This window comes from Cucurbita moschata, unplaced genomic scaffold, assembly GCF_002738365.1.
Source record: "Cucurbita moschata cultivar Rifu unplaced genomic scaffold, Cmos_1.0 Cmo_Scf00044, whole genome shotgun sequence".
NCBI classification, from domain to species: domain Eukaryota; kingdom Viridiplantae; phylum Streptophyta; class Magnoliopsida; order Cucurbitales; family Cucurbitaceae; genus Cucurbita; species Cucurbita moschata.
In genome coordinates, this window is record NW_019268560.1 from 1,178,644 (window position 1) to 1,205,134 (window position 26,491).

General features: G+C 43.6%; 3 protein-coding genes across 14 annotated transcripts; 1 reads left to right on the plus strand and 2 right to left on the minus strand.

The window, feature by feature from the left end:
- Nucleotides 1–2,658: 2,658 nt before the first annotated feature.
- On the minus strand, nt 2,659–4,196 carry LOC111434298 (coiled-coil domain-containing protein 8 homolog). Of its 10 annotated transcripts, none has more exons than XM_023071721.1 (5): nt 4,178–4,196; nt 4,084–4,135; nt 3,464–3,610; nt 3,392–3,406; nt 2,659–3,349 (listed from the first exon to the last, which is right to left on the minus strand). In XM_023071721.1, the coding sequence occupies exons 2-5, from the start codon at nt 4,096–4,098 to the stop codon at nt 2,966–2,968; spliced, it is 561 nt and encodes a 186-aa protein (XP_022927489.1). In that variant the 5' UTR covers nt 4,099–4,135; nt 4,178–4,196; the 3' UTR covers nt 2,659–2,965. The 10 variants fall into 10 exon arrangements, with proteins under 10 accessions (XP_022927489.1, XP_022927487.1, XP_022927486.1 ...); XM_023071719.1 differs by having other exon boundaries at nt 2,659–3,199; nt 3,251–3,307; nt 3,350–3,610; XM_023071718.1 differs by having other exon boundaries at nt 2,659–3,406.
- A 3,472-nt stretch (nt 4,197–7,668) lies between these two features.
- LOC111434362 (ER membrane protein complex subunit 3) lies at nt 7,669–13,881 on the minus strand. The gene is made up of 8 exons (XM_023071802.1): nt 13,614–13,881; nt 13,437–13,530; nt 12,603–12,722; nt 12,462–12,510; nt 11,993–12,092; nt 11,790–11,851; nt 11,600–11,658; nt 7,669–8,008 (listed from the first exon to the last, which is right to left on the minus strand). The coding sequence occupies exons 1-8, from the start codon at nt 13,763–13,765 to the stop codon at nt 7,904–7,906; spliced, it is 741 nt and encodes a 246-aa protein (XP_022927570.1). The 5' UTR covers nt 13,766–13,881; the 3' UTR covers nt 7,669–7,903.
- A 2,105-nt stretch (nt 13,882–15,986) lies between these two features.
- On the plus strand, nt 15,987–18,567 carry LOC111433974 (rho GDP-dissociation inhibitor 1-like). Of its 3 annotated transcripts, none has more exons than XM_023071250.1 (5): nt 15,987–16,691; nt 16,766–16,832; nt 16,910–17,128; nt 17,210–17,459; nt 17,529–18,347. In XM_023071250.1, exons 1-4 carry the CDS (start codon nt 16,443–16,445, stop codon nt 17,440–17,442), a joined length of 768 nt encoding a protein of 255 aa, XP_022927018.1. In that variant the 5' UTR covers nt 15,987–16,442; the 3' UTR covers nt 17,443–17,459; nt 17,529–18,347. The 3 variants fall into 3 exon arrangements, with proteins under 3 accessions (XP_022927018.1, XP_022927017.1, XP_022927020.1); XM_023071252.1 differs by having other exon boundaries at nt 15,991–16,691; nt 17,210–17,334; nt 18,255–18,567; XM_023071249.1 differs by having other exon boundaries at nt 17,210–18,347.
- Nucleotides 18,568–26,491: the final 7,924 nt, after the last annotated feature.

Here is a 26,491-nt window from a genome sequence, read left to right on the forward strand (position 1 = left end):
ATTGAATAAAAGAATAGAGAATTGGGTTGTGAACGCTATTTAGGTTGTTCGAGTCACCAACTCAGAGATGAATTGAAATAGCTTTAGGTAATCCTCGAGGAAGGGAAGTTAGAGAGATATCGGTTGAGGGAGAGGAAGAGGTAAAAGAAGGGGTAGTGAAACTTTAGTACCGAGAAGGATCGAGAGGAAGTACCAATGTGAGAGAGAAGAAGAAAGAGGAGTCGGGGGAATAAAGCTTACAAAGGAATGAAGACCTTTATGAATAGAGCATGCATTGATGAAGACACTGATGAAAAATATATAAAGTTGAAATCTCAGTGACGTGTTGTTACCATGCTTGCTGGAGATATATATTACTTGGTCGACCTTGACGATTTGATATGAATGTCATGTTTGATGGTTACTTCAATGTGTATTCTGTTCGTTTCTAAACTCATGATTCAAATCACTCCACAAGAGATTTGATCAATACGACTTGAATGACTCTAGCATGCATGTTCTAAACATAAGAATTTCCAGAATAAAAATTTAGCTCTCAATAAATCTAAAATAGAAACTCTATTCTTTTTCACTTCGAAAATATGACATCTACGGTGAAAGAAAAGAACGCTTTATATACCCATCTTTTGGGGACAATGGAATAGTATCAATTTACATACCTATCATACATAACCCGACCATGTAATTGTCAAGGCCTCCCCAGTGTCCTACCCTCGATAAATCTTGCATTACGGTAATCTCTACTACAGTGTCCTACCCTCGATATCATATAAGGTTGTAAACCAGTCTCGTCTGCAATCCCCGTGTTTAACCCTAAAGAAATTGTGTCATGAGAGCCTCCATGTTCTCAATGAGATCAAGTTGATCCATCACCTTGTAATAATCCTCCACGAACTTGCTTCCTTGTTTCAATGCTTGAAGCTTTTGCGTCATGTCCCGTTGAAAATATTGTGGAACAAAACGCTTCCTCATGGCCTCTTTGAACTCGTACCATGAATTAATTGGTGCTTCTAGATTTCTTCTCCTACTTGACGTCAATTTACCGAACCAAATTTGAGCATATTGTTTGAATTGAACGATGCATAACATTACCTTCTTTTTATCACTAAGATTATGACAATTGAATACTGACTCCACCATTTTCTCTCATTCAAGCTACTCCTCAGGATCGATTTTTTCGTACAACTTTGGAAGTTTTAATTTGATGCTCTTCACATTACGATAAATTCTATCTTCATAAGGAACTCATTGTTGAAAATTATGATACCTTCTCCCACGACCTCTCCCTCTCCCTCGCATCAAGGCACGACCAACCGCATCAATTGATCTACACGTTGTGCTAGTGGTGGAATTCTCTCTCGAGCTTCATTTTGGAATTCCTATTTTCGAGAGAGAGAGAGAGAGGACATCACGAGCACTCCCTCAAGTGTGTTCACTCGTTAATGTAGCTCACTTCCACTTAGCACTCAACACTCGAATCAATGTATTACTCCTTTACAAATTCACCCTCACAGTTGAGCACCTACAAATCGTGCAATTCAAAGTGATTAGACAGCACACCCAACACACAAACAAGGGTATTAAAAGAGCAATCCGACTAACAACAAAGAAATGAGTTAAAGAAAGAAGATGAATAAGGACATTTAATTTAGCTGTTGTAACATATGAGAGTTACATATAATAACAAGAACACAAAAAAAGACATTGAACATCAATAAGTTTCTTTCTTTCTTTTTTGAACTGAATGTCAAAATCCAATCTAACACTTTATAGAATAGATCAACATGAATTAAAAAACAGAGAATGTTTTTTTTTTAGTATATATATATATTTTAGACTGAACATGAACGTGCTATACAAACTCAAAAAAAAAAAATTAAAAGAGATAAACTCAAGGAAACATATGTTCGACCGAATAGCCTGATGCTCTAATACCGAAGGTTATGGAATCAACCCATGGACAAGTTTTGAAATGGATTACTTTGGTGATCAAGATTGGGAGTAAAGAAAACTCGTTTCTAAACTCGTGATTCGAATCACTACACAAAAGGTTTGATCAATACGACTTGAATGATTCTACCAAATTCTAAACAAATTTCTTTGATTTAAACATGGACCGGTACAAAACTATTATTGGGTCATATGCGTTCAGAGTTTGTTCGGGGAAATACTATAAATACTCACAAACTAATTTATCTCTTGATTGATCTGAATTTTGTATAAGAAGTGTTAATTTCTTTGAATCCAGCGTTCTTGCTTTTGTGAGCTGAAATTCTTTCATTATTCTAAGAGTCTCCAACTCGCCAAAATACTAAATCTAGTGCAGATTGAATTAAATTCTAAATTGTCATCTAGTGACGGATACTCGATGTCATTTACATGTGATGTGATTTTTTTTTTTTTTTTTTTTTTTTTGTTAAGGAACGATATCAGCTACAATCACCATCCATATCACCATCCATTCAGTATACAATGTGATCGACTAGCAACAGACATTATTTCAATCCATCATTATACGTGTATGTTGACACTGAGAATAATTTCGATTTTGAACGGGTTTTGATGTCGGTTGAAAACTGCTATTGTATGTTTACGATGACACTAAATTTGATATCAGCTAGAAATTGACGTTAGAGAATTAAAAAGGGACGATTTTCACACCAATATTTATCATATTTAATGATATAGAAGCCAAATCATTCAATTACTCCATAATACATCATCAACTTTCTTAATAATTCAATTATTCCCCACTCCAAAACCTAAATAAACCAATACAAAATCAAATTTTTTTTTTTTTTTTTAACAAAATAAAAAAAAAAAAAAAAAAAAAANTTTTTTTTTTTTTTAAAAAAAAAAAAAAAAAAAAAAAAAAAAAAAACAGCACATAAATTAAACTAGTTGACCCATGCACAAAGCTGAGATCATACATTCCCCAATAATGGCCTTTTCCATCTCATCTCTATTATGCTGCTTCCTTTTCTTCAAAGGGTACCTCTTTCTCCGCCTCTGGTTCGGCGTCGTCCTCGGCCTTGGCCGGTGCTGCAGCCTCGGGTTCGGCATCGTCCTCAGCCTTGGCCGGAGCTGCAGCCTCGGGTTCGGCATCGTCCTCGGCCTTGGCAGGTGCTGCAGCCTCCTCAGGCTCAGCCATTGGTTCGGCATCATCCTCGGCCTTGGCGGGTGCTGCAGCCTCCTCAGCCTCGGGTTCTGCATCGTCCTCAGCTTTGGCAGGTACTGCAGCCTCCTCAGCCTCGGGTTCGGCATCATCCTCAGCCTTGGCGGGTGCTGCAGCCTCCTCAGCCTCAGCCTCTGGCTCGGCATCGTCCTCGGCCTTGGCGGGTGCTGCAGCCTCTGGCTCGGCATCGTCCTCAGCCTTGGCGGGTGCTGCAGCCTCCTCAGGCTCAGCCTCAGGCTCGGCATCATCCTCAGCTTTGGCGGGTGCTGCAGCCTCCTCAGGCTCAGCCTCAGGCTCGGCATCGTCCTCGGCCTTGGCGGGTGCTGCAGCCTCCTCCGCCTTGGGTTCAGCATCGTCCTCGGCCTTGGCGGGTGCTGCAAACTCCTCAGCCTCTGCCTTCACCACCTCCGGCAAAGGTGTAGCTGCTGATTCAACCTACAAAACCCAATTGCTATAATATTCAACAAATTTATTAAAAAAAAAAAAAACATGGTTTCACTTGCATGTCCCATGAACAAGAGTAAAGTGACCAAATTACCCCCCAAAAAAAAATCAAAATTCAAAAACTAAAACACAAAATTCTGATTAAAATGAACACAAAACCCTCCCTTTTGAGATGGGTATCCAATTTTTTCAAATGGGTACCCAAATTATCACTACTTTCCTCCAAACACGCTTAATTATAAAATTTTGACACGCTTAATTATGAAATTTTGACGGAATCTCATGTATCAACACTAACACGATCATTCAAAAATACTTAATTATAAAATTTTAATAGAATCTGATGCATTAACACTAATACGATCGCCAAAGCTCAAGTTGGGTCGATCACGAAAGGGACTGGGACGAGATTTTTCTTACAAAACTTTGGAAGAGAGAGAAAGAAGAGAGAGAAAAAGGGTTACCTCAATAGTGGCCATTAGAGAAGAATTGAGAGAGAGAGAGATGTTAGAGAGATGAGGAAATATGAATGGGAGAGAGAGGTATTTATAGGATAGAGAGAGAGAGAAAGAGAATGTTAGGCAAAATATAAGGACATCGGTTTTGTCCAGTTGTAAATGTTTTCCCTTTTTCAATTATTAATTTACTTTTTTATTATTATTATTATTAATCTTTTTACAAAAATAAAATAAAATAAAATAACATATCTTTTCTTTTCAGTTGGTTTGCGTCTGTTTTGTTCTAATAATTTATAATTCTCTTTCTTTTTGCATGCAATTTCCGCCGCCCTCTTTCCCTTATGCCCCCCTCTATTTTTCCCTTTGCTGTTTGGTCCTTCTCTTTTAATATTATTCATTTTAATTCCTATCTCTACTTTTCATTCAGGTCCCTACAATTATAATAAATAACATTTTGGTCCTTTCATTTTTCATTTTTATCTCATTTACATAATTTAAATAATATTTAATACCCTTCCCAATTTAACTCTATATTTTCAAGTTATTTTTTTAATTATTTTAAAACATCATATTTATTTATAATATATATTACATTAATAATTATCCTCTCGTGAAGTTTATATATTAGATATTTATAGGATTAGATTTTATTATAATCCTACTTTTTCAACCGCACGGTGTCGTGATCTTGATACACTCACGACTAGCCTTAAGGGAGATTATGCCCCATATATATTTTTCACCCCGGCTTTGCGGCTTCATTAAACCATAGGTGAGGTTTGTATTTGTCAATCGAATATCGCTTGTACGGAATTCAAGCTTGTCCGACCACACACGTCGTCTGCGCGTGCATGTTTAATCGTTTACGACACAACTGATTTGTCTATACACTAGGTTAAGTGATTCGGTTCGATCTCGCCTCTGCTCGAGCCAAAGTCTTTCAATGCACTATTGCGTCTCATCTTGTCTCCATCAATATGGCCCATATGTCTCAACGACACCCCGAGTTGAGAGAACTTGATGTTAAAAAAAAAAAAAAAAAAAAAATCCTATTCCGTCTCGGTCTTTGACCCGTGAACATCTGGAATGGGAACGACCAATAGCAACCCAATGTAGATCTTGGCTTGTGGGTCCCGTAGACCTGTCTGCTGACGTGGCGTTATTATTATTCAAATTTTTTTTAGTTTGCCAACTTGGTAATTTTTTCACGTGGGGTAGAGAGGAAAGCCGACTCCATTTCATGTAGGGGGGACCACATGTAGCTGTCTGCCAGATCGGATGCTGGTGTCATGGGACCCACATAGCCGCCCCTCTACTGTGCCACGTCAGATCTCAGTCATCGGTTTGATCCGTGACCACGATCCCATAATAAAATAAATAAAATGGGATTATTATAAGAGATTCTTCATTAAAATATCCGCAATTATTAAAATTAATTTATATATTTTATAAGAATTTTATTTATTAATCACAATATATAAATAAATAAATTTAAGATCTGGAAAGTGAAAATAACTTAATTATTAATTTAAATAATTTTTATCCATTTTATTTATAAGAAATTGAAATATCCACAAATTAGAAATATTTTATTAAATTTGAATTTCCAGCTCAACTTAATTTTAATCCATACTTTTTTCTACTAAACTGAGCATAAATCTACCTGTTCTTAGTACAAAAAAGAAAACATAGGAACGGATCGATATATTTCTCGAAAAAAAAAAAAAAAAGACAATATAAATGAAGGATCAATTAACCAAACCCTGTTCGGGATTTGCTTGGAAACAAATAAATATATTTTATATTAAAAAAATTTAAAGAAAAAATTGATAGAAAAAAGGAAGAATAATTAATTCTAAAAGTCAAAAGAAATATAAATATATATTTTTGAGTAAATTTATAGCATCAGTATAAAAATATATTAAAATCGGTTATATTGAGTTGATAGAAATAGTTATTTTGGAAAGAAAGAATTACAACAAGAATAATAAAAATGATTTGGAAAGGGACATTTTATTAAATATGCATTTTTAAAAATGTAGATTCAAATCCTTTAGTTTTTTTTTTGTCTACAGAATACTGATGTCAGCTATTTGGAACAGGTTTGGATGTATTTTTAAATTTTATTTCATAAAATTCTCTTTTAAAACCCTTTCCTTTTATATTTTTAAAAATTCAAACCTCAAACTTAAATAAATATTTATTGATTTTGATCCTATTACAATTTTTAATTCAGCCCATAAAATTTGAATGAAAGTATCGTAGTCAAATCATCATGTTGTTATCAAATGAGTAATATATAATTTAAGGACAAGTTATGAACTTTAACTACTAATCGTAGATAAAATCGAAATGCACGCTTGTGAGAGAATTGAATGAACGATTATTTTAAACTCATAAAATGCTTGTTTCTATGTGAAAGGAAATAAACCATCTTTGAATTATTGCAAGAAATATTTGTGTGTTTAAGGTGATATGTTCTTCGTAACCAAGCTACAAATATATTTTTGTAAGAACTGGAGCAGGGATTTATTCTTGAAATCAATATCGATTCCTAAATCAAAGAAAAAGTGATAGAATCAATACATTGAGACATGATTTAAGATCAAAAAATGTTTGGTATAATGGAAAAATGCAATAAAAAGGAGAAGAAAAATAAAAAAAGTGATGTTCATAATGATGGGCACACCTTGTTGTACCTGAATAAACCATAACATATCATCCCACATGACAGACTGGCTGGAAGCAGGTGGTGAGTTGCTTTCATGATGCCGCCTTGTTGTCCATGTTGGATTAGCAAATGTTGTGGTCGGGTTCCAATAAGAATCGAGACTCCTTTGGGATCATCAATCATGTTGTGTTGCCTTTAATGGCTTTAGAGGAGAAAAAGAAAAGCAATTGGAAGCTGGTGATCTTGGGGGACACTACTAAAACATTGTGTAATGAATGACCTGACCTGACCCCCACCTCCTCCTATCTCGCTCCTTTTGAATTCTGCCAAATGAAAGGCAATAACTGAAGGAACATGGTTGGGCCACTAGAAAGAGTATGCTTTCCCTGGGAAGAACACTATGGAGGGAGGGATTGTTGAATCAAGTGTTCAATCAGAGAAGCTTTTACTAAAAGGTATATTAGCCACTGCTGTCCATGGGAAATTTCGCAGAAGGAATCTTCCTTTTCTCTTACTTTCACTATGAATAAAGCTTCTAACGATAGACATTTCTCGACATTTTGAGTGGGGAAATGGTGGGAAAGATTTTGTAGGTTCCCAGAAGCAATGAGTTCAGATTTCCAAATTCAGTCCAAATACAATCAGGGGATAAACTGAACTACATGGCCTGTAGTGCGTGTGTGCATTGACTCATACTCGGAGAGTAGTGTGCGTATGTGGGTGTTGACTCATACTCTGAGAGTAGTGTGCGTGTGCATTGACTCATACTCTGAGAGTAGTGTGCGTGTGAGTGTGCATGTGCTGACTTATACTCTAAGAGTAGTGTGCGTGTGCGGTGTGCAGGTGCGCGGGTGCGGGTGTGCGTGTGCGCGTGTGTGTGCGCACGTGTGTGCGGGTGTTAGAGAGAGACTTATATTCCCTCCAGCAAATTTCAACGTCATTATTGCATTCCATCTTTAAACGGTGTCCTTATAAGAATTGATTGTGCATGACTTGGAAAAATCCTATTAGTTGTCTAAAAATAATTTAGTGTTACAATATCCATGGTTGATAAAAACAGATTTCTATGTTTCACAATAATCTCAAAAAAAAAGTATCTAACTCGTAACAACCAGAGAAAATTTACTAGTAGAAGACCTGTGACAGAGAAACCGATCAGCTGATGATCTTTCTCAACACAGCTTCAGCGCGATGCTCAAACTTGGGTAAGACCCATTCATGCTGCACTATATCTAAGTTGTCTTTCTCGGCACTCAACCCCTGGCAATAAAATGCAATACCATTAAGATCAGCAGAAGAGTAGAGATTTTGAATAATGATCAATTCAAGGTTCACAAAGGTTATGTCGATCAATTATATTTCTTAAGTAAACAATTAAACTAAATATTAGAATAGAGATTTGTTAAAGAAGGACTACAAAGAACATCGAGTTGCGTTGGTCTAGGTTTACTTTGAAACAACGGCCTAAATGACCACTGGCCAGTAACGTACAAATGATTGACCCAATAAAGAAGTTGGCAAAGAAGGAATCACTGAGGCCCAGATTTTAAGAAATAAAGTATTTCCTAGAACCCTATAAAGTGAGCTGCTTAAAGTTGAAAATCAATTAGAACATCGAAGACAATTCGCACATCCCCACTGGTATAATCAATCAAATTTGATTGAAGCATCTGAGCAATTGCTGTGACAAAAAAGAATAACGAGGTTTCAGATGGAGCTTCGTTTACACCTCGGATGCAAGGACGTAACGAAATTTAAGATGAAACTAGCTTATATGGGTACATCAAGCAGGTAACATAGCGACAAATGAGCCTTAAATATAAAAGTAGAATAAGAGGAGAATGACGGGACCTACATTATACATTTTGAAACACTGCACCAACAAGATGTTTGTTTGCAAATAAAAAAATAAGCATTTTGTCAAGTTTTCAACTTCAGTGCTTTTCGGTGATATCATTTCCAAGTCAACGAGCAATAGGGAAGTCAGGATAACTAAAAGCTTGTCCAGTCTACAACCAGAAAGAAGTAGGGCTAATCACAAACAAAGGCCAAGAACCACCTGTATCTCCAATTCTGGCTTGAAATCTATAATGTTTATTTACCCCCATTTCAAAAGCAATACAATTTAGCATTTCAACCACAATTACATTTCCTTCCAGCCCCAAATGTTATCTTGATCCTCCAATTCATATCGTTTCATTCTCTCTGCCAGATTGTGCAAATCAAACTAGAAAAAAAAGAGACCAAAATGCAACTGGTGGTACTATATTCCAATATATATTTCTTGTCATAGTCAGTCATTCACCCACGACAGTATTCTACCACTTAAAAGAAAACCAGGCTTCTTCAGAACATACTACTTTTCCTAACAGATAAAATCCACGTCAAACTAGGAACCAATTGATTGAACAGCATATACATGTAGATAGCTGTAACACAAAACCAAGCACCAGGAAGGTCAGCAGGGAGTGCACCAGAAAATGTTTTTAATTGCTGATAGGATGGGCTCTTTCCAATAAAGAGATTCATGTCACGGGGAGTTTAAGATTTCATAATGAAATTTTGAAGGAATGAGTCATAAAGTTCGAAGGTTACAACTCTTGAAATACATGAAAGGTCATATACTTCAATAAGATTGTTGGATAGAATTCCCAAGAGTTGCAATCATTTGAAATGAAATCAACTTGATTTGGAGGTTTTGCATATCCATGAGGGTTTCGAGGGGATCCAATTGCCTAGGGTTACCATGTCATGGACCCTCCCCTCCTAAGATCACTCTCAAGGCCTAATTCACTCATCCCCCCACCCATTCACAACGAACAAGCATAACAAACTCCCTAACTAATTACTCATATACCCTTTAATATCCATAATTTCCTTCTTGTAGTATTCCTTTCACCCGCCTCTAGAACACACCCGAGGTGTGGGTAGAAACAAATATGAAAGGAAAAAAAAAATGCCAACTAGTTGAAAGTTAAAACTTAGTCTTGAAAACATTCTGGCGCAATGGGCCTCATCCAATTTCTTTAAATTCAGTCCATTCTGGAAATAGTTTTTCTAGCCCACGGTTCCACAATTCCAGATTTTTCTTCCACATACTTCATTTGATCATTTTCAAACCCACCATGCTTTCGTTGCTTTGTATTCCTTTGAAATTCAAAATAGGCCGCAACACGACTGCGAGCCTCATCAATTCATTTAAATGAAGCTGCAGGCCCCACTCACTTCCAGAACCTTCTTTCTTTTCGCAAGGCACTTAACCACTAGTAACAATCCTCATACCCACGTGCCCATCTCCACACAAATTGCTTTGGTGTCTTTCCCAAGTTTTCATCTCCATGCATGCCTGCACTCACTGCTGGTGACGGCCTACGTTAGGTACTTTTCTTCTTTTATTCTCCTTTTCTTCATGACCGCCAACCTCTGATTTCTCTGTGCCTCTTCACGATGCCTGGGTCAGCATCTCCCCCACCAATTCATTTTTTCCGACCATAACAGGCTTCATCGTCGACCATGGCTTCCATCAGTTTTTCATCTCCTTTTCTCCAGTTTCATCATGATGATCCACCTTCTTCAAACTTCGCAGCAGTTGAAGCATCGCCCTCTCCACAATTTCACCTCTTTCCACGAAACCATCAATGGTCGACCTCTCTTTGGAAAACAGACCTTTGTTGTGTTGGGTATCTTTGCAGCCCATTTGCGGGTCGTTTTCAAACTCGAAAAAAATTTAGGTTTGCCTCCCCTCTATCTCTTTTGTATGACCTCTCACTCATTATCATTTTTTGCATTTGCTTCATCTTACAACCTCAGACAATTTGCAATGCTCCTTCGCAGCCTCTAAGGATTTGACTGAAGATCTTTTTACTTAGCCCGATTATCTTGCTATTCCTTGTTTTTCTTCGGGCTTTCATACTATTTTTCCTACTCAATTTGTTTAGCCTCTGCTTTATTCTTTTCTACATCTGCAATATCCTCTCGAGTTTCCTTGAAAGATTGTGCAATTGCATCTCATAAAGCATCTTGCATACATTGGAATATCGAATCCATTTGCTCCATCAATAGATCTTTGAATCCCTACATTTCTTCACATAAAAATATCCCAATCTCTATACAAGTCTTTTCATCTAATTCCATAGCCATAGGCGAACTGCTCTATGCCAAATTGACCTGGTAACAGCACTAGGGAACCTCATGTACGACAACAATCTTCTCCTAGAGAGCTAGTGCAAGATTGAGCAGATACAAAAATGCTAATCAACCCAAGTTATCAGCTATCACATTGAAACTTGCAAGTTCAACCCTAAAGGGATCCTCACAAAATTAATGTACACAATCAAGACGATAGACTGCACAACCGTGCAAGATATCATGTATAAATACATAGTCAATACTCATTTAGAATGATACAGCAAACAACCATGAACACTGATAAACAGACTCAACAAAATCTATCCATTAACAATATGTACTCTGAGCCAAAATTTGAAACTGAACCACTAAAATATGTGCAGCTTCCTTCAAGCTTAGTTAATTTCACAGGTAGAAGAATAAGAAACAAATGTAACACAGCCAGCCATGCCAGTTTAGAAGATTTTAAACAAAAAAATGATGTGTCAGTTCAAATATATACATACACATGTACACAGGAGATCAAAACTGTTCAACCATGAAACTTGATTTGCATGCTAATGCAAACTTCCGTATATGAGTGTATGCATATGTAGATTTAAAGAGAGACAGAAACAGGGAGAGCTTTTTGAATAATGAATATGAATACTTTAAACATCCTTTGACAGCCTAAAAATGAAGAAAGATGTTTGAAATACCGGGTAGTAAAGACTAAATATTTACCTTTGTTGGGTCCATGCCAAAACCAGACATTTGCATCATTCTCTGTGTGTCATCCATTGCTGCACCAAGAATTGTTTTGTCATAAGTCACAGTATAAGATCTGGATCTTTCAAAATGCTACTTCTTGGGGAAAAAATCCATACACGCATCAGTTAAAGAATAAATGGAGTTGTTAAGCAGAAAAACCAACCATTTTCTTCTCCCAGAATGAGACTGAATAAACCTCTTAATCCAAACAAATTTAGAAAGTACCTGACATAAGTTACATAAAACTATCAGTGATAATCATCCAACCAAATGCTTAGGGAAAAACTTGACACAAAAAAAAAAAAAAAAAATCTTCAGATGACGGTAACACAGGCACCATAATATTTAATGGATCTTGGAAAGTACCATGATCGGCTACTGACATAGCTGACATCCACAGTACTCAAATCAATCCCATTTTGTAACATCGACCGGAACCTCTGAGTCAGTGGAAAGGGTATTTTTGCTAGATAAGGAGAGAAGATACGATTAGATGCCACAAATTGGAGGCTGAAAAGAAAAGTGATACTAACACAGGTAGAAAAATCAGCTTTCAGTGCACAAAAATAAGAAACCTGAAAACTTTTTCTACCAGTTATAACCAACTATCAGAAATGGAGGGGGGAAATGGCAGAGAAACAGAAAGATATAGTAAATAAGAGATCTAAATAATCGTACAAAGTTCCCATGTATTAAAAAACATAATTAGTGCTAGAACATACCATTTAACACCTAAAAAGTATGGAATTTATATAATCTAGATAACTTGGAGATTCACTCAACCAAAAAAAGTTACCCTCGGGCATTCAAAAGTATAGTAGTATGAAGAACATACCTGCTACAAATCCGGAGAAGAAAAAGTTGACCCACGCAAAAGTTAGGGTCTAGCAAAGAAGAAAGGATAAATAAAAATGTAAATTGAACTTCATATGATATCAGTGAAAAGAATAGTGATCGAATATGCAACTATAGTCACCTGAGGTATAATCATGGAGAGATTCTTCTTCATCATATCCATTGCCATGTTTGGATCCGAAAACATCTGTGCTTGTGCATTTTGGGCCTGGCCTTTGGGAACAAAGAGCAGTCCGTTCTCCTGCCAATTGCATATGTAGAATATCTAGGGTATCAGATTCTCTTTATCCTCCTGTGCTACTTTGAATATCATAGTTGCATCAAAATCATTCTACAAGATATACAATCTCACTGCAACCATCCTCACACATAGATTCCCATTGGCAGCACAATTTATGGCATCCTCACGTCACCATATTCAAGGATGCAATAAATCATACAAGTTACAACTGATAAAATCTTATGGACATTGCATAATACTCTATCTGTCAATCCAGGATTCTTCTCTAATAACTATAAGCTGCTTGTATCCCTTCGAGAAAATACGATTGGTATCTCATAAACTTTAACCTATTAAAGCTTCCTCTGATACCATCAAATGAATCTTGAGGAGACTCCTTATTGAATCAAATCTCAGATATCAAATACAGAGGAATTACAAGCTTTAACGAGGAGGAGTGTTAACTAATTTTCAACAAATTAAACAAATCAAGAAGACTAACAGATACACAACTTGACTAAACTGAATTTAACAAGCTAATAGAAACAAAGAGCTCTTATAACAGTTCTGACTGCACGTCATAACGCCAGTTGAATCTCGAAGCAGAAACTAAACCTTCTACACCATACGCATCATTCAAGTACAATGGACATCGAAAACGATTCCTCCAAAAAGGTTTAATGAATTAAATTTGGCACGCATCACATACTACATTGAAAAAAGAGGAAAACAAACCTCGTTGCCGTAATAAACTCTGCGGGATCGAAACGACTTCTGGGGAATAAAATTAGCAGCAGATCGTAAATTCCGAGCCCTAAGTACGATTTGCCTGAAATCCGGAATTAAAAAATGCGTCAAGAACTTACAAGATGAATAATGTACGAATTCTGAAGATTATGAATCTAAATTTACCCTTCTCGTACGACTTTGGCATCGGGGACTGGAGACGAGCGCATAAGCTTGGAGACAAAGTAGCGGAGAACTCCGATGAGAACCATGACCACGGAGAGCGGAATCAGCACCCAATCTCTGATGGCAGTGTCGAGAACTAGATCTTCCGCCATGACTGGATCCGATATGCGAGCTCCGTTGAGAATCGAACTACGAAGGCCAAGAGGGCTTCACAACTGGAATGTTTGATGTTTTGTCCGTCGCGGAAGGGAGAGGGTTAAGACTGTTGCAGAATTTATGAATTACTATTTAAATAGTAATATTTGAAAATTAACTAAGATTTAACGCATAAAAACTTGATTAACTTGATTGACTTAATTAACTTTTTTTTTTTAATATAATTATATATATCTATATTTATTTTATGCTTATTTAATTTAATATTTTATTATTATTATTATATATTGAAATCGAATTATAAATTTTAATTAGATCTTAAAAATGAGTATATTTTACAAATTACCATGGATCGAGGAATGATACTAAGGACAATGTTAAAGTGCATCAATTGTAGCACAAATAAGTCTACTGGGAAAGTGTTCTAACTCTAATTCAATTCGTATTCCTTAACAAATTTCTACATTGACACGTAACTCATCCTTCCCGTTCATTTCAGCCTTTAAGAGTGTTTTCGGAATCAACGAGAACGAGTACCTAATCTCCATTCCAACGCCCATTGGCTTGCATGGTAATGAATTTCTCGTTGCTCCTGTAATAGCATGGGTAGGTATCTCTGGTGGCAGTTTTTGCTCTGTTTCCTCGGCTGGTTTGTTCCCTTCTTCATTTTTTTTTTTTTTTTTTGGTACTCTTATACCGAACCCATTTGCTTTAACTTAGCGAGCTTCTCAACTTATTGCTTCGGATGGGAGATCCAAACTGCAATGCATTGGTTGACAAACACAGTCCACGTGGAATCCTTAATATCTTGTATCATCTATGAATACCATAGTTGAGCAATTCCCTTCGAGTGATGATAAGAGGCTAAACTCACCTTTTCTTCTTCGTGTGTCGATTGATGTCAGAAAAAATGTTGACAATGGCTAATCCAAACGAAGGGGTTTTCCAACCAATTGAAGCGAGGGAAGTCAAGTTTCATGAATTTGAGTATAATAAAGTTTCTTCCAGAATTTTCATGAAGTGTTGCTAGTAAATTCTCTTTCTCTCTCTTTGTTTTACTTACTTTTAGCATTTCAAAAATTCGGTCCGGAATCACAAATCAAGAGACATGACATCCAATTTAGCATGAAGCTGCTCAACTTTCTCATTACCGCTTGATTGGCCTACTATTCGGATAAGAGTAAATTGAACAGTTTGGTATGTTGTTCTCGCACAGATTCACAAAAAACTGCTATTCACCCGAAACTACTAGTTTTGGTACCAAATTATTACAAGCCCAAGTCTATGACTGAGTTATGGGTCTCTCGTAAGTGGAGGTAGACGATGTTTGTGTAGGAAAAGAAGAAGAATTCTTTTTTCAACCTACTTGGAATAATTATAAGGCTCTCCGTCATTCTAGTTGTCCGTTTGTAATGGTATACTTTGAACATTATTTGTTAATCTAACTTTTCCTTAAATGCATGCATGTTTAAAAAAATTTAATTAAGGTGTATTTTCAAATATTGTACGTCAGTAAATAATGGTCCATGACTCGAGCTCTCAAAAAGCTGGCCATTATCCTAGAGATCATGAAATTGCTCCGTCACTACATGGAATAGAGTTGACCGAACAAGGGGTCCCACTTAGAGATTCAATCGAACTACTAACCTTGCGCGGTTCAAGGGGTCCCATCGTATACACAAGGAGCTGTAGTGAGGAGCAAACCTTGAAGAGTCCAAATTCAACTGTCGGGCTGTACTTACCATTACGCAACTAAAGTCTAGCCCAAGTTCTGCCGAAAAGTCTCTTTATACCAAATAATACCTTTCGTTATGCACGATATTTTAGAGGTGGGTTGCGCAATTCAATTTTTTCCATCAGAGAGGTGTGAATAAAGAATTTTTCAAAAATGTAAATTGAAACATGAGACAAGGATAAGGACTGGAGGCCTTCCTATCTCTATCCGGCCGTAGACATTTGTAATTATTATATTTTTATATTTAAAATTACTTAAAAACAAATAACTTTAAAGGATTAAATATATGTTTCAATACTTTTGTTTAAAATATTTAAAAATGGAATCTTGACCTAAACTTGATGGTCCAACATAAAAAAAAAATGTCAAAGGGGGTGGGATAGGTCCACCTAACCCTGAGGGGGGCAGTCTGTTTGATATCCGGTGTACGTTTGTGTCGCTGCTCATATTCCAATTTCTCCAAGTGATCGGGCCTCGCAGCCCCACCCTCGCAGCCCCTCCTCAAATCTTGGTATTCGTGGCCTAACGGCGCTGACTAGTGGCTGCCTCACCTTTCGCCATCAAATTTCGGATCACCACATGACTCCTTCCTTCCCTCTCCGATTTCAACTTTTTCTAACCGCCTTTGCCCAATTCCCTCGCTCTCTCTCCTCTTCTTTTTCTTCTCACAAGGGTTAATTCTCTCGTGGGCTTCTTCTTTTTTTCCCTTTCTGGGTTCTTCTCTGTTTCTTTGATCCATTTATCTAACTCTCTCTTGGATTTCTCTTGTTTTTCCCCTCTCTCTCTCAACCTGATTCCTCCCTTTATTTCGGATTTTGGGGTTTTCTTCTTCTTCTTTAGCGTTTTCTCTTATCTGGGTTCTGTTTTTTTTTTTTTTTGCCTTTAAACTGGTGGGTTACTCTGTTTTTCCTCTGTTTGTGCCATTTGATGGCCTGTTGATGTCTCTGGCCGTTGAAGTGGGTTCGAGTTCAAAAGGGATAATGGGGTTGGACAAAGAAGACGATTCTCCCGAAGTTTCTGAGCCCAAAAAAGCTGAAGATGGAGAAGACGTCGATGCGACTTCTGGGTTGAGTCGAAAAATGAGTGAGTCCTCAATCTGTGCTACTGAAGAGGAAGACGATGAAGATGGAAGGAAAATCGAATTGGGTCCTCAATACACTTTGAAAGAACTCAACGAGAAGGATAAGGTATCATTAACTCTCCCCCTTTTTTAAGAACTTCTTCATTTTCTTTTAGTTCATCTTGAGCTCTCTGTTTTTAGGATGATGAAAGCCTGAGGAGGTGGAAGGAACAGCTTCTGGGTGGTGTGGATTTTGAATCTGTTGGAGGTTTAAACCACAAACCCTTTTAAATTTTTGCTTCAAATTCCAAATCCCTTCATGATTTGTGTTCTTTTGTGTATTAGAAACTCTTGAGCCGGATGTTAAGATTTTGAGCCTTGCTATCAAATCATCAGGCCGGCCTGACATTGTTCTTCCAGTGCCTGAATGTGGGAATCCCAAAGGCCTCTGGTTTACTTTGAAGGAGGGCAGCCGTTATAGCCTTAAGTTCACTTTTCAGGTCAGCAATAACATTGTTTCTGGCCTCAAATATACCAATACAGTCTGGAAAACTGGCGTCAAAGGTAAAAAACAAGCACAAAAACCTCTCTGCCATTAATGGAGAACTGTTCTTTCAATGTTTTTTTTTACTTTTACTGTCACAGTTGATAGTACAAAAGAGATGATTGGAACCTTTAGCCCTCAGCCTGAACCTTATGATCATGAGATGCATGAAGAAACAACCCCTTCTGGCATCTTTGCTAGGGGATCTTATACAGCCAGAAGCAAGGTCAGTTCTATGATTTTAACATGTCAATGGATTAGTAGAATAATGTTTACTGCTTATTTTGATTGGATTATACTTTCGATACTGAACCATTTAGACCGAACAATCTAGTCCTTAAACTGTAATTGGTAATGATTTAGTCTCGTTTTAGTTCTTGAACTTTGAAATGAGAGAGGAGATATCTAGTCCTGTAATTGGTAATGATTTAGTCTCGTTTTAGTTCTTGAACTTTGAAACGAGAGAGGAGATATCTAGTCCTGTAATTGGTAATGATTTAGTCTCGTTTTAGTTCTTGAACTTTGAAACGAGAGAGGAGATATCTAGTCCTGTAATTGGTAATGATTTAGTCTCATTTTAGTTTTTGAACTTTGAAATGAGAGAGGACCAATTTAGTAATGATTTAGTCTCGTTTTAGTTCTTGAATTTTGAAACGGGAGAGGATCAATCTAGTTCTTAAACTGTAATTGGTAATGATTTAATCTTGTTTTAGTTCTCAAACTTTGAAATGAGAGAGGAGCAATCTAGTCCTTAAACTGTAATTGGTAATGATTTAGTCTCGTTTTAGTTCTCGAACTTTAAAATGAGAGAGAGGAGATATCAAGTGTTGAATTTGAATCCATTATGGATAGCAATTAAAGGGCTGCTATCTATCTCAACTGCACCTGCTCATTTATGGGTGCATCACATGGCTGCCTTTAAGGAAAGCAGCAGCAGCAGCAGCTTATTATTGATATCAATACCATCTGCCATGGCTATCAATGCATATTATATATGCTTATGCAATAAGTAACATGAAACTCCTTGTTTTAAAAGACATGTTTTTGTTTTGTGTTGGATTGCTTGTTCTTGACATGAATCTATGTCTATAATCTTGTCTGCTGGTTTTGTTGGGTTTGTTTTTTGTGTTGTTGTTTTTGGCTCAGTTTGTTGATGATGATAACAAGTGCTACTTGGAGATCAATTACACATTTGATATTAGAAAAGACTGGAAGGAGGACCAGGTTGCTTAATCATACCCCCCTGCCCGCCCCGTCGGATATTTGGATCATTGGGTGCCTGATTTGTCGCCCCGAATCCGCTGCTGCCTTGGGTTTTAAAGATCTTTAATTTTGCTGCTGTTCTTATTTATTCTTGATGTTTTTTTTCCTTGTTTTGAGAATGAATGAGGGATGAAGGATGTTTTTGAACTAACAATAGAAAATGAAAACACTGAGATGGGTTTTTTCCTTTCTTTCCTAATATTTTGTTTTCTAATTCTCTTTTTTAATATATTGTGTTCTTTTATGATAACGGTGTGCATGAAGTAGGTTGGAGACTCGGGTGTGCATGAAGTAGGTTGGAGACTCGGGTGTGCATGAAGTAGGTTGGAGACTCGGGTGTGCATGAAGTAGGTTGGAGACTCGGGTGTGCATGAAGTAGGTTGGAGACTCGGGGGTGTGCATGAAGTAGGTTGGAGACTCGGGGGCGTGCATGAAGTAGGTTGGAGACTCGGGGGCGTGCATGAAGTAGGTTGGAGACTCGGGTGTGCATGAAGTAGGTTGGAGACTCGGGTGTGCATGAAGTAGGTTGGAGACTCGGGTGTGCATGAAGTAGGTTGGAGACTCGGGTGTGCATGAAGTAGGTTGGAGACTCGGGTGTGCATGAAGTAGGTTGGAGACTCGGGTGTGCATGAAGTAGGTTGGAGACTCGGGTGTGCATGAAGTAGGTTGGAGACTCGGGTGTGCATGAAGTAGGTTGGAGACTCGGGTGTGCATGAAGTAGGTTGGAGACTCGGGTGTGCATGAAGTAGGTTGGAGACTCGGGTGTGCATGAAGTAGGTTGGAGACTCGGGTGTGCATGAAGTAGGTTGGAGACTCGGGTGTGCATGAAGTAGGTTGGAGACTCGGGTGTGCATGAAGTAGGTTGGAGACTCGGGTGTGCATGAAGTAGGTTGGAGACTCGGGTGTGCATGAAGTAGGTTGGAGACTCGGGTGTGCATGAAGTAGGTTGGAGACTCGGGTGTGCATGAAGTAGGTTGGAGACTCGGGTGTGCATGAAGTAGGTTGGAGACTCGGGGGCGTGCATGAAGTAGGTTGGAGACTCGGGGGCGTGCATGAAGTAGGTTGGAGACTCGGGGGCGTGCATGAAGTAGGTTGGAGACTCGGGGGCGTGCATGAAGTAGGTTGGAGACTCGGGGGCGTGCATGAAGTAGGTTGGAGACTCGGGGGCGTGCATGAAGTAGGTTGGAGACTCGGGGGCGTGCATGAAGTAGGTTGGAGACTCGGGGGCGTGCATGAAGTAGGTTGGAGACTCGGGGGCGTGCATGAAGTAGGTTGGAGACTCGGGGGCGTGCATGAAGTAGGTTGGAGACTCGGGGGCGTGCATGAAGTAGGTTGGAGACTCGGGGGCGTGCATGAAGTAGGTTGGAGACTCGGGGGCGTGCATGAAGTAGGTTGGAGACTCGGGGGCGTGCATGAAGTAGGTTGGAGACTCGGGGGCGTGCATGAAGTAGGTTGGAGACTCGGGGGCGTGCATGAAGTAGGTTGGAGACTCGGGGGCGTGCATGAAGTAGGTTGGAGACTCGGGGGCGTGCATGAAGTAGGTTGGAGACTCGGGGGCGTGCATGAAGTAGGTTGGAGACTCGGGGGCGTGCATGAAGTAGGTTGGAGACTCGGGGGCGTGCATGAAGTAGGTTGGAGACTCGGGGGCGTGCATGAAGTAGGTTGGAGACTCGGGGGCGTGCATGAAGTAGGTTGGAGACTCGGGGGCGTGCATGAAGTAGGTTGGAGACTCGGGGGCGTGCATGAAGTAGGTTGGAGACTCGGGGGCGTGCATGAAGTAGGTTGGAGACTCGGGGGCGTGCATGAAGTAGGTTGGAGACTCGGGGGCGTGCATGAAGTAGGTTGGAGACTCGGGGGCGTGCATGAAGTAGGTTGGAGACTCGGGGGCGTGCATGAAGTAGGTTGGAGACTCGGGGGCGTGCATGAAGTAGGTTGGAGACTCGGGGGCGTGCATGAAGTAGGTTGGAGACTCGGGGGCGTGCATGAAGTAGGTTGGAGACTCGGGGGCGTGCATGAAGTAGGTTGGAGACTCGGGGGCGTGCATGAAGTAGGTTGGAGACTCGGGGGCGTGCATGAAGTAGGTTGGAGACTCGGGGGCGTGCATGAAGTAGGTTGGAGACTCGGGGGCGTGCATGAAGTAGGTTGGAGACTCGGGGGCGTGCATGAAGTAGGTTGGAGACTCGGGGGCGTGCATGAAGTAGGTTGGAGACTCGGGGGCGTGCATGAAGTAGGTTGGAGACTCGGGGGCGTGCATGAAGTAGGTTGGAGACTCGGGGGCGTGCATGAAGTAGGTTGGAGACTCGGGGGCGTGCATGAAGTAGGTTGGAGACTCGGGGGCGTGCATGAAGTAGGTTGGAGACTCGGGGGCGTGCATGAAGTAGGTTGGAGACTCGGGGGCGTGCATGAAGTAGGTTGGAGACTCGGGGGCGTGCATGAAGTAGGTTGGAGACTCGGGGGCGTGCATGAAGTAGGTTGGAGACTCGGGGGCGTGCATGAAGTAGGTTGGAGACTCGGGGGCGTGCATGAAGTAGGTTGGAGACTCGGGGGCGTGCATGAAGTAGGTTGGAGACTCGGGGGCGTGCATGAAGTAGGTTGGAGACTCGGGGGCGTGCATGAAGTAGGTTGGAGACTCGGGGGCGTGCATGAAGTAGGTTGGAGACTCGGGGGCGTGCATGAAGTAGGTTGGAGACTCGGGGGCGTGCATGAAGTAGGTTGGAGACTCGGGGGCGTGCATGAAGTAGGTTGGAGACTCGGGGGCGTGCATGAAGTAGGTTGGAGACTCGGGGGCGTGCATGAAGTAGGTTGGAGACTCGGGGGCGTGCATGAAGTAGGTTGGAGACTCGGGGGCGTGCATGAAGTAGGTTGGAGACTCGGGGGCGTGCATGAAGTAGGTTGGAGACTCGGGGGCGTGCATGAAGTAGGTTGGAGACTCGGGGGCGTGCATGAAGTAGGTTGGAGACTCGGGGGCGTGCATGAAGTAGGTTGGAGACTCGGGGGCGTGCATGAAGTAGGTTGGAGACTCGGGGGCGTGCATGAAGTAGGTTGGAGACTCGGGGGCGTGCATGAAGTAGGTTGGAGACTCGGGGGCGTGCATGAAGTAGGTTGGAGACTCGGGGGCGTGCATGAAGTAGGTTGGAGACTCGGGGGCGTGCATGAAGTAGGTTGGAGACTCGGGGGCGTGCATGAAGTAGGTTGGAGACTCGGGGGCGTGCATGAAGTAGGTTGGAGACTCGGGGGCGTGCATGAAGTAGGTTGGAGACTCGGGGGCGTGCATGAAGTAGGTTGGAGACTCGGGGGCGTGCATGAAGTAGGTTGGAGACTCGGGGGCGTGCATGAAGTAGGTTGGAGACTCGGGGGCGTGCATGAAGTAGGTTGGAGACTCGGGGGCGTGCATGAAGTAGGTTGGAGACTCGGGGGCGTGCATGAAGTAGGTTGGAGACTCGGGGGCGTGCATGAAGTAGGTTGGAGACTCGGGGGCGTGCATGAAGTAGGTTGGAGACTCGGGGGCGTGCATGAAGTAGGTTGGAGACTCGGGGGCGTGCATGAAGTAGGTTGGAGACTCGGGGGCGTGCATGAAGTAGGTTGGAGACTCGGGGGCGTGCATGAAGTAGGTTGGAGACTCGGGGGCGTGCATGAAGTAGGTTGGAGACTCGGGGGCGTGCATGAAGTAGGTTGGAGACTCGGGGGCGTGCATGAAGTAGGTTGGAGACTCGGGGGCGTGCATGAAGTAGGTTGGAGACTCGGGGGCGTGCATGAAGTAGGTTGGAGACTCGGGGGCGTGCATGAAGTAGGTTGGAGACTCGGGGGCGTGCATGAAGTAGGTTGGAGACTCGGGGGCGTGCATGAAGTAGGTTGGAGACTCGGGGGCGTGCATGAAGTAGGTTGGAGACTCGGGGGCGTGCATGAAGTAGGTTGGAGACTCGGGGGCGTGCATGAAGTAGGTTGGAGACTCGGGGGCGTGCATGAAGTAGGTTGGAGACTCGGGGGCGTGCATGAAGTAGGTTGGAGACTCGGGGGCGTGCATGAAGTAGGTTGGAGACTCGGGGGCGTGCATGAAGTAGGTTGGAGACTCGGGGGCGTGCATGAAGTAGGTTGGAGACTCGGGGGCGTGCATGAAGTAGGTTGGAGACTCGGGGGCGTGCATGAAGTAGGTTGGAGACTCGGGGGCGTGCATGAAGTAGGTTGGAGACTCGGGGGCGTGCATGAAGTAGGTTGGAGACTCGGGGGCGTGCATGAAGTAGGTTGGAGACTCGGGGGCGTGCATGAAGTAGGTTGGAGACTCGGGGGCGTGCATGAAGTAGGTTGGAGACTCGGGGGCGTGCATGAAGTAGGTTGGAGACTCGGGGGCGTGCATGAAGTAGGTTGGAGACTCGGGGGCGTGCATGAAGTAGGTTGGAGACTCGGGGGCGTGCATGAAGTAGGTTGGAGACTCGGGGGCGTGCATGAAGTAGGTTGGAGACTCGGGGGCGTGCATGAAGTAGGTTGGAGACTCGGGGGCGTGCATGAAGTAGGTTGGAGACTCGGGGGCGTGCATGAAGTAGGTTGGAGACTCGGGGGCGTGCATGAAGTAGGTTGGAGACTCGGGGGCGTGCATGAAGTAGGTTGGAGACTCGGGGGCGTGCATGAAGTAGGTTGGAGACTCGGGGGCGTGCATGAAGTAGGTTGGAGACTCGGGGGCGTGCATGAAGTAGGTTGGAGACTCGGGGGCGTGCATGAAGTAGGTTGGAGACTCGGGGGCGTGCATGAAGTAGGTTGGAGACTCGGGGGCGTGCATGAAGTAGGTTGGAGACTCGGGGGCGTGCATGAAGTAGGTTGGAGACTCGGGGGCGTGCATGAAGTAGGTTGGAGACTCGGGGGCGTGCATGAAGTAGGTTGGAGACTCGGGGGCGTGCATGAAGTAGGTTGGAGACTCGGGGGCGTGCATGAAGTAGGTTGGAGACTCGGGGGCGTGCATGAAGTAGGTTGGAGACTCGGGGGCGTGCATGAAGTAGGTTGGAGACTCGGGGGCGTGCATGAAGTAGGTTGGAGACTCGGGGGCGTGCATGAAGTAGGTTGGAGACTCGGGGGCGTGCATGAAGTAGGTTGGAGACTCGGGGGCGTGCATGAAGTAGGTTGGAGACTCGGGGGCGTGCATGAAGTAGGTTGGAGACTCGGGGGCGTGCATGAAGTAGGTTGGAGACTCGGGGGCGTGCATGAAGTAGGTTGGAGACTCGGGGGCGTGCATGAAGTAGGTTGGAGACTCGGGGGCGTGCATGAAGTAGGTTGGAGACTCGGGGGCGTGCATGAAGTAGGTTGGAGACTCGGGGGCGTGCATGAAGTAGGTTGGAGACTCGGGGGCGTGCATGAAGTAGGTTGGAGACTCGGGGGCGTGCATGAAGTAGGTTGGAGACTCGGGGGCGTGCATGAAGTAGGTTGGAGACTCGGGGGCGTGCATGAAGTAGGTTGGAGACTCGGGGGCGTGCATGAAGTAGGTTGGAGACTCGGGGGCGTGCATGAAGTAGGTTGGAGACTCGGGGGCGTGCATGAAGTAGGTTGGAGACTCGGGGGCGTGCATGAAGTAGGTTGGAGACTCGGGGGCGTGCATGAAGTAGGTTGGAGACTCGGGGGCGTGCATGAAGTAGGTTGGAGACTCGGGGGCGTGCATGAAGTAGGTTGGAGACTCGGGGGCGTGCATGAAGTAGGTTGGAGACTCGGGGGCGTGCATGAAGTAGGTTGGAGACTCGGGGGCGTGCATGAAGTAGGTTGGAGACTCGGGGGCGTGCATGAAGTAGGTTGGAGACTCGGGGGCGTGCATGAAGTAGGTTGGAGACTCGGGGGCGTGCATGAAGTAGGTTGGAGACTCGGGGGCGTGCATGAAGTAGGTTGGAGACTCGGGGGCGTGCATGAAGTAGGTTGGAGACTCGGGGGCGTGCATGAAGTAGGTTGGAGACTCGGGGGCGTGCATGAAGTAGGTTGGAGACTCGGGGGCGTGCATGAAGTAGGTTGGAGACTCGGGGGCGTGCATGAAGTAGGTTGGAGACTCGGGGGCGTGCATGAAGTAGGTTGGAGACTCGGGGGCGTGCATGAAGTAGGTTGGAGACTCGGGGGCGTGCATGAAGTAGGTTGGAGACTCGGGGGCGTGCATGAAGTAGGTTGGAGACTCGGGGGCGTGCATGAAGTAGGTTGGAGACTCGGGGGCGTGCATGAAGTAGGTTGGAGACTCGGGGGCGTGCATGAAGTAGGTTGGAGACTCGGGGGCGTGCATGAAGTAGGTTGGAGACTCGGGGGCGTGCATGAAGTAGGTTGGAGACTCGGGGGCGTGCATGAAGTAGGTTGGAGACTCGGGGGCGTGCATGAAGTAGGTTGGAGACTCGGGGGCGTGCATGAAGTAGGTTGGAGACTCGGGGGCGTGCATGAAGTAGGTTGGAGACTCGGGGGCGTGCATGAAGTAGGTTGGAGACTCGGGGGCGTGCATGAAGTAGGTTGGAGACTCGGGGGCGTGCATGAAGTAGGTTGGAGACTCGGGGGCGTGCATGAAGTAGGTTGGAGACTCGGGGGCGTGCATGAAGTAGGTTGGAGACTCGGGGGCGTGCATGAAGTAGGTTGGAGACTCGGGGGCGTGCATGAAGTAGGTTGGAGACTCGGGGGCGTGCATGAAGTAGGTTGGAGACTCGGGGGCGTGCATGAAGTAGGTTGGAGACTCGGGGGCGTGCATGAAGTAGGTTGGAGACTCGGGGGCGTGCATGAAGTAGGTTGGAGACTCGGGGGCGTGCATGAAGTAGGTTGGAGACTCGGGGGCGTGCATGAAGTAGGTTGGAGACTCGGGGGCGTGCATGAAGTAGGTTGGAGACTCGGGGGCGTGCATGAAGTAGGTTGGAGACTCGGGGGCGTGCATGAAGTAGGTTGGAGACTCGGGGGCGTGCATGAAGTAGGTTGGAGACTCGGGGGCGTGCATGAAGTAGGTTGGAGACTCGGGGGCGTGCATGAAGTAGGTTGGAGACTCGGGGGCGTGCATGAAGTAGGTTGGAGACTCGGGGGCGTGCATGAAGTAGGTTGGAGACTCGGGGGCGTGCATGAAGTAGGTTGGAGACTCGGGGGCGTGCATGAAGTAGGTTGGAGACTCGGGGGCGTGCATGAAGTAGGTTGGAGACTCGGGGGCGTGCATGAAGTAGGTTGGAGACTCGGGGGCGTGCATGAAGTAGGTTGGAGACTCGGGGGCGTGCATGAAGTAGGTTGGAGACTCGGGGGCGTGCATGAAGTAGGTTGGAGACTCGGGGGCGTGCATGAAGTAGGTTGGAGACTCGGGGGCGTGCATGAAGTAGGTTGGAGACTCGGGGGCGTGCATGAAGTAGGTTGGAGACTCGGGGGCGTGCATGAAGTAGGTTGGAGACTCGGGGGCGTGCATGAAGTAGGTTGGAGACTCGGGGGCGTGCATGAAGTAGGTTGGAGACTCGGGGGCGTGCATGAAGTAGGTTGGAGACTCGGGGGCGTGCATGAAGTAGGTTGGAGACTCGGGGGCGTGCATGAAGTAGGTTGGAGACTCGGGGGCGTGCATGAAGTAGGTTGGAGACTCGGGGGCGTGCATGAAGTAGGTTGGAGACTCGGGGGCGTGCATGAAGTAGGTTGGAGACTCGGGGGCGTGCATGAAGTAGGTTGGAGACTCGGGGGCGTGCATGAAGTAGGTTGGAGACTCGGGGGCGTGCATGAAGTAGGTTGGAGACTCGGGGGCGTGCATGAAGTAGGTTGGAGACTCGGGGGCGTGCATGAAGTAGGTTGGAGACTCGGGGGCGTGCATGAAGTAGGTTGGAGACTCGGGGGCGTGCATGAAGTAGGTTGGAGACTCGGGGGCGTGCATGAAGTAGGTTGGAGACTCGGGGGCGTGCATGAAGTAGGTTGGAGACTCGGGGGCGTGCATGAAGTAGGTTGGAGACTCGGGGGCGTGCATGAAGTAGGTTGGAGACTCGGGGGCGTGCATGAAGTAGGTTGGAGACTCGGGGGCGTGCATGAAGTAGGTTGGAGACTCGGGGGCGTGCATGAAGTAGGTTGGAGACTCGGGGGCGTGCATGAAGTAGGTTGGAGACTCGGGGGCGTGCATGAAGTAGGTTGGAGACTCGGGGGCGTGCATGAAGTAGGTTGGAGAC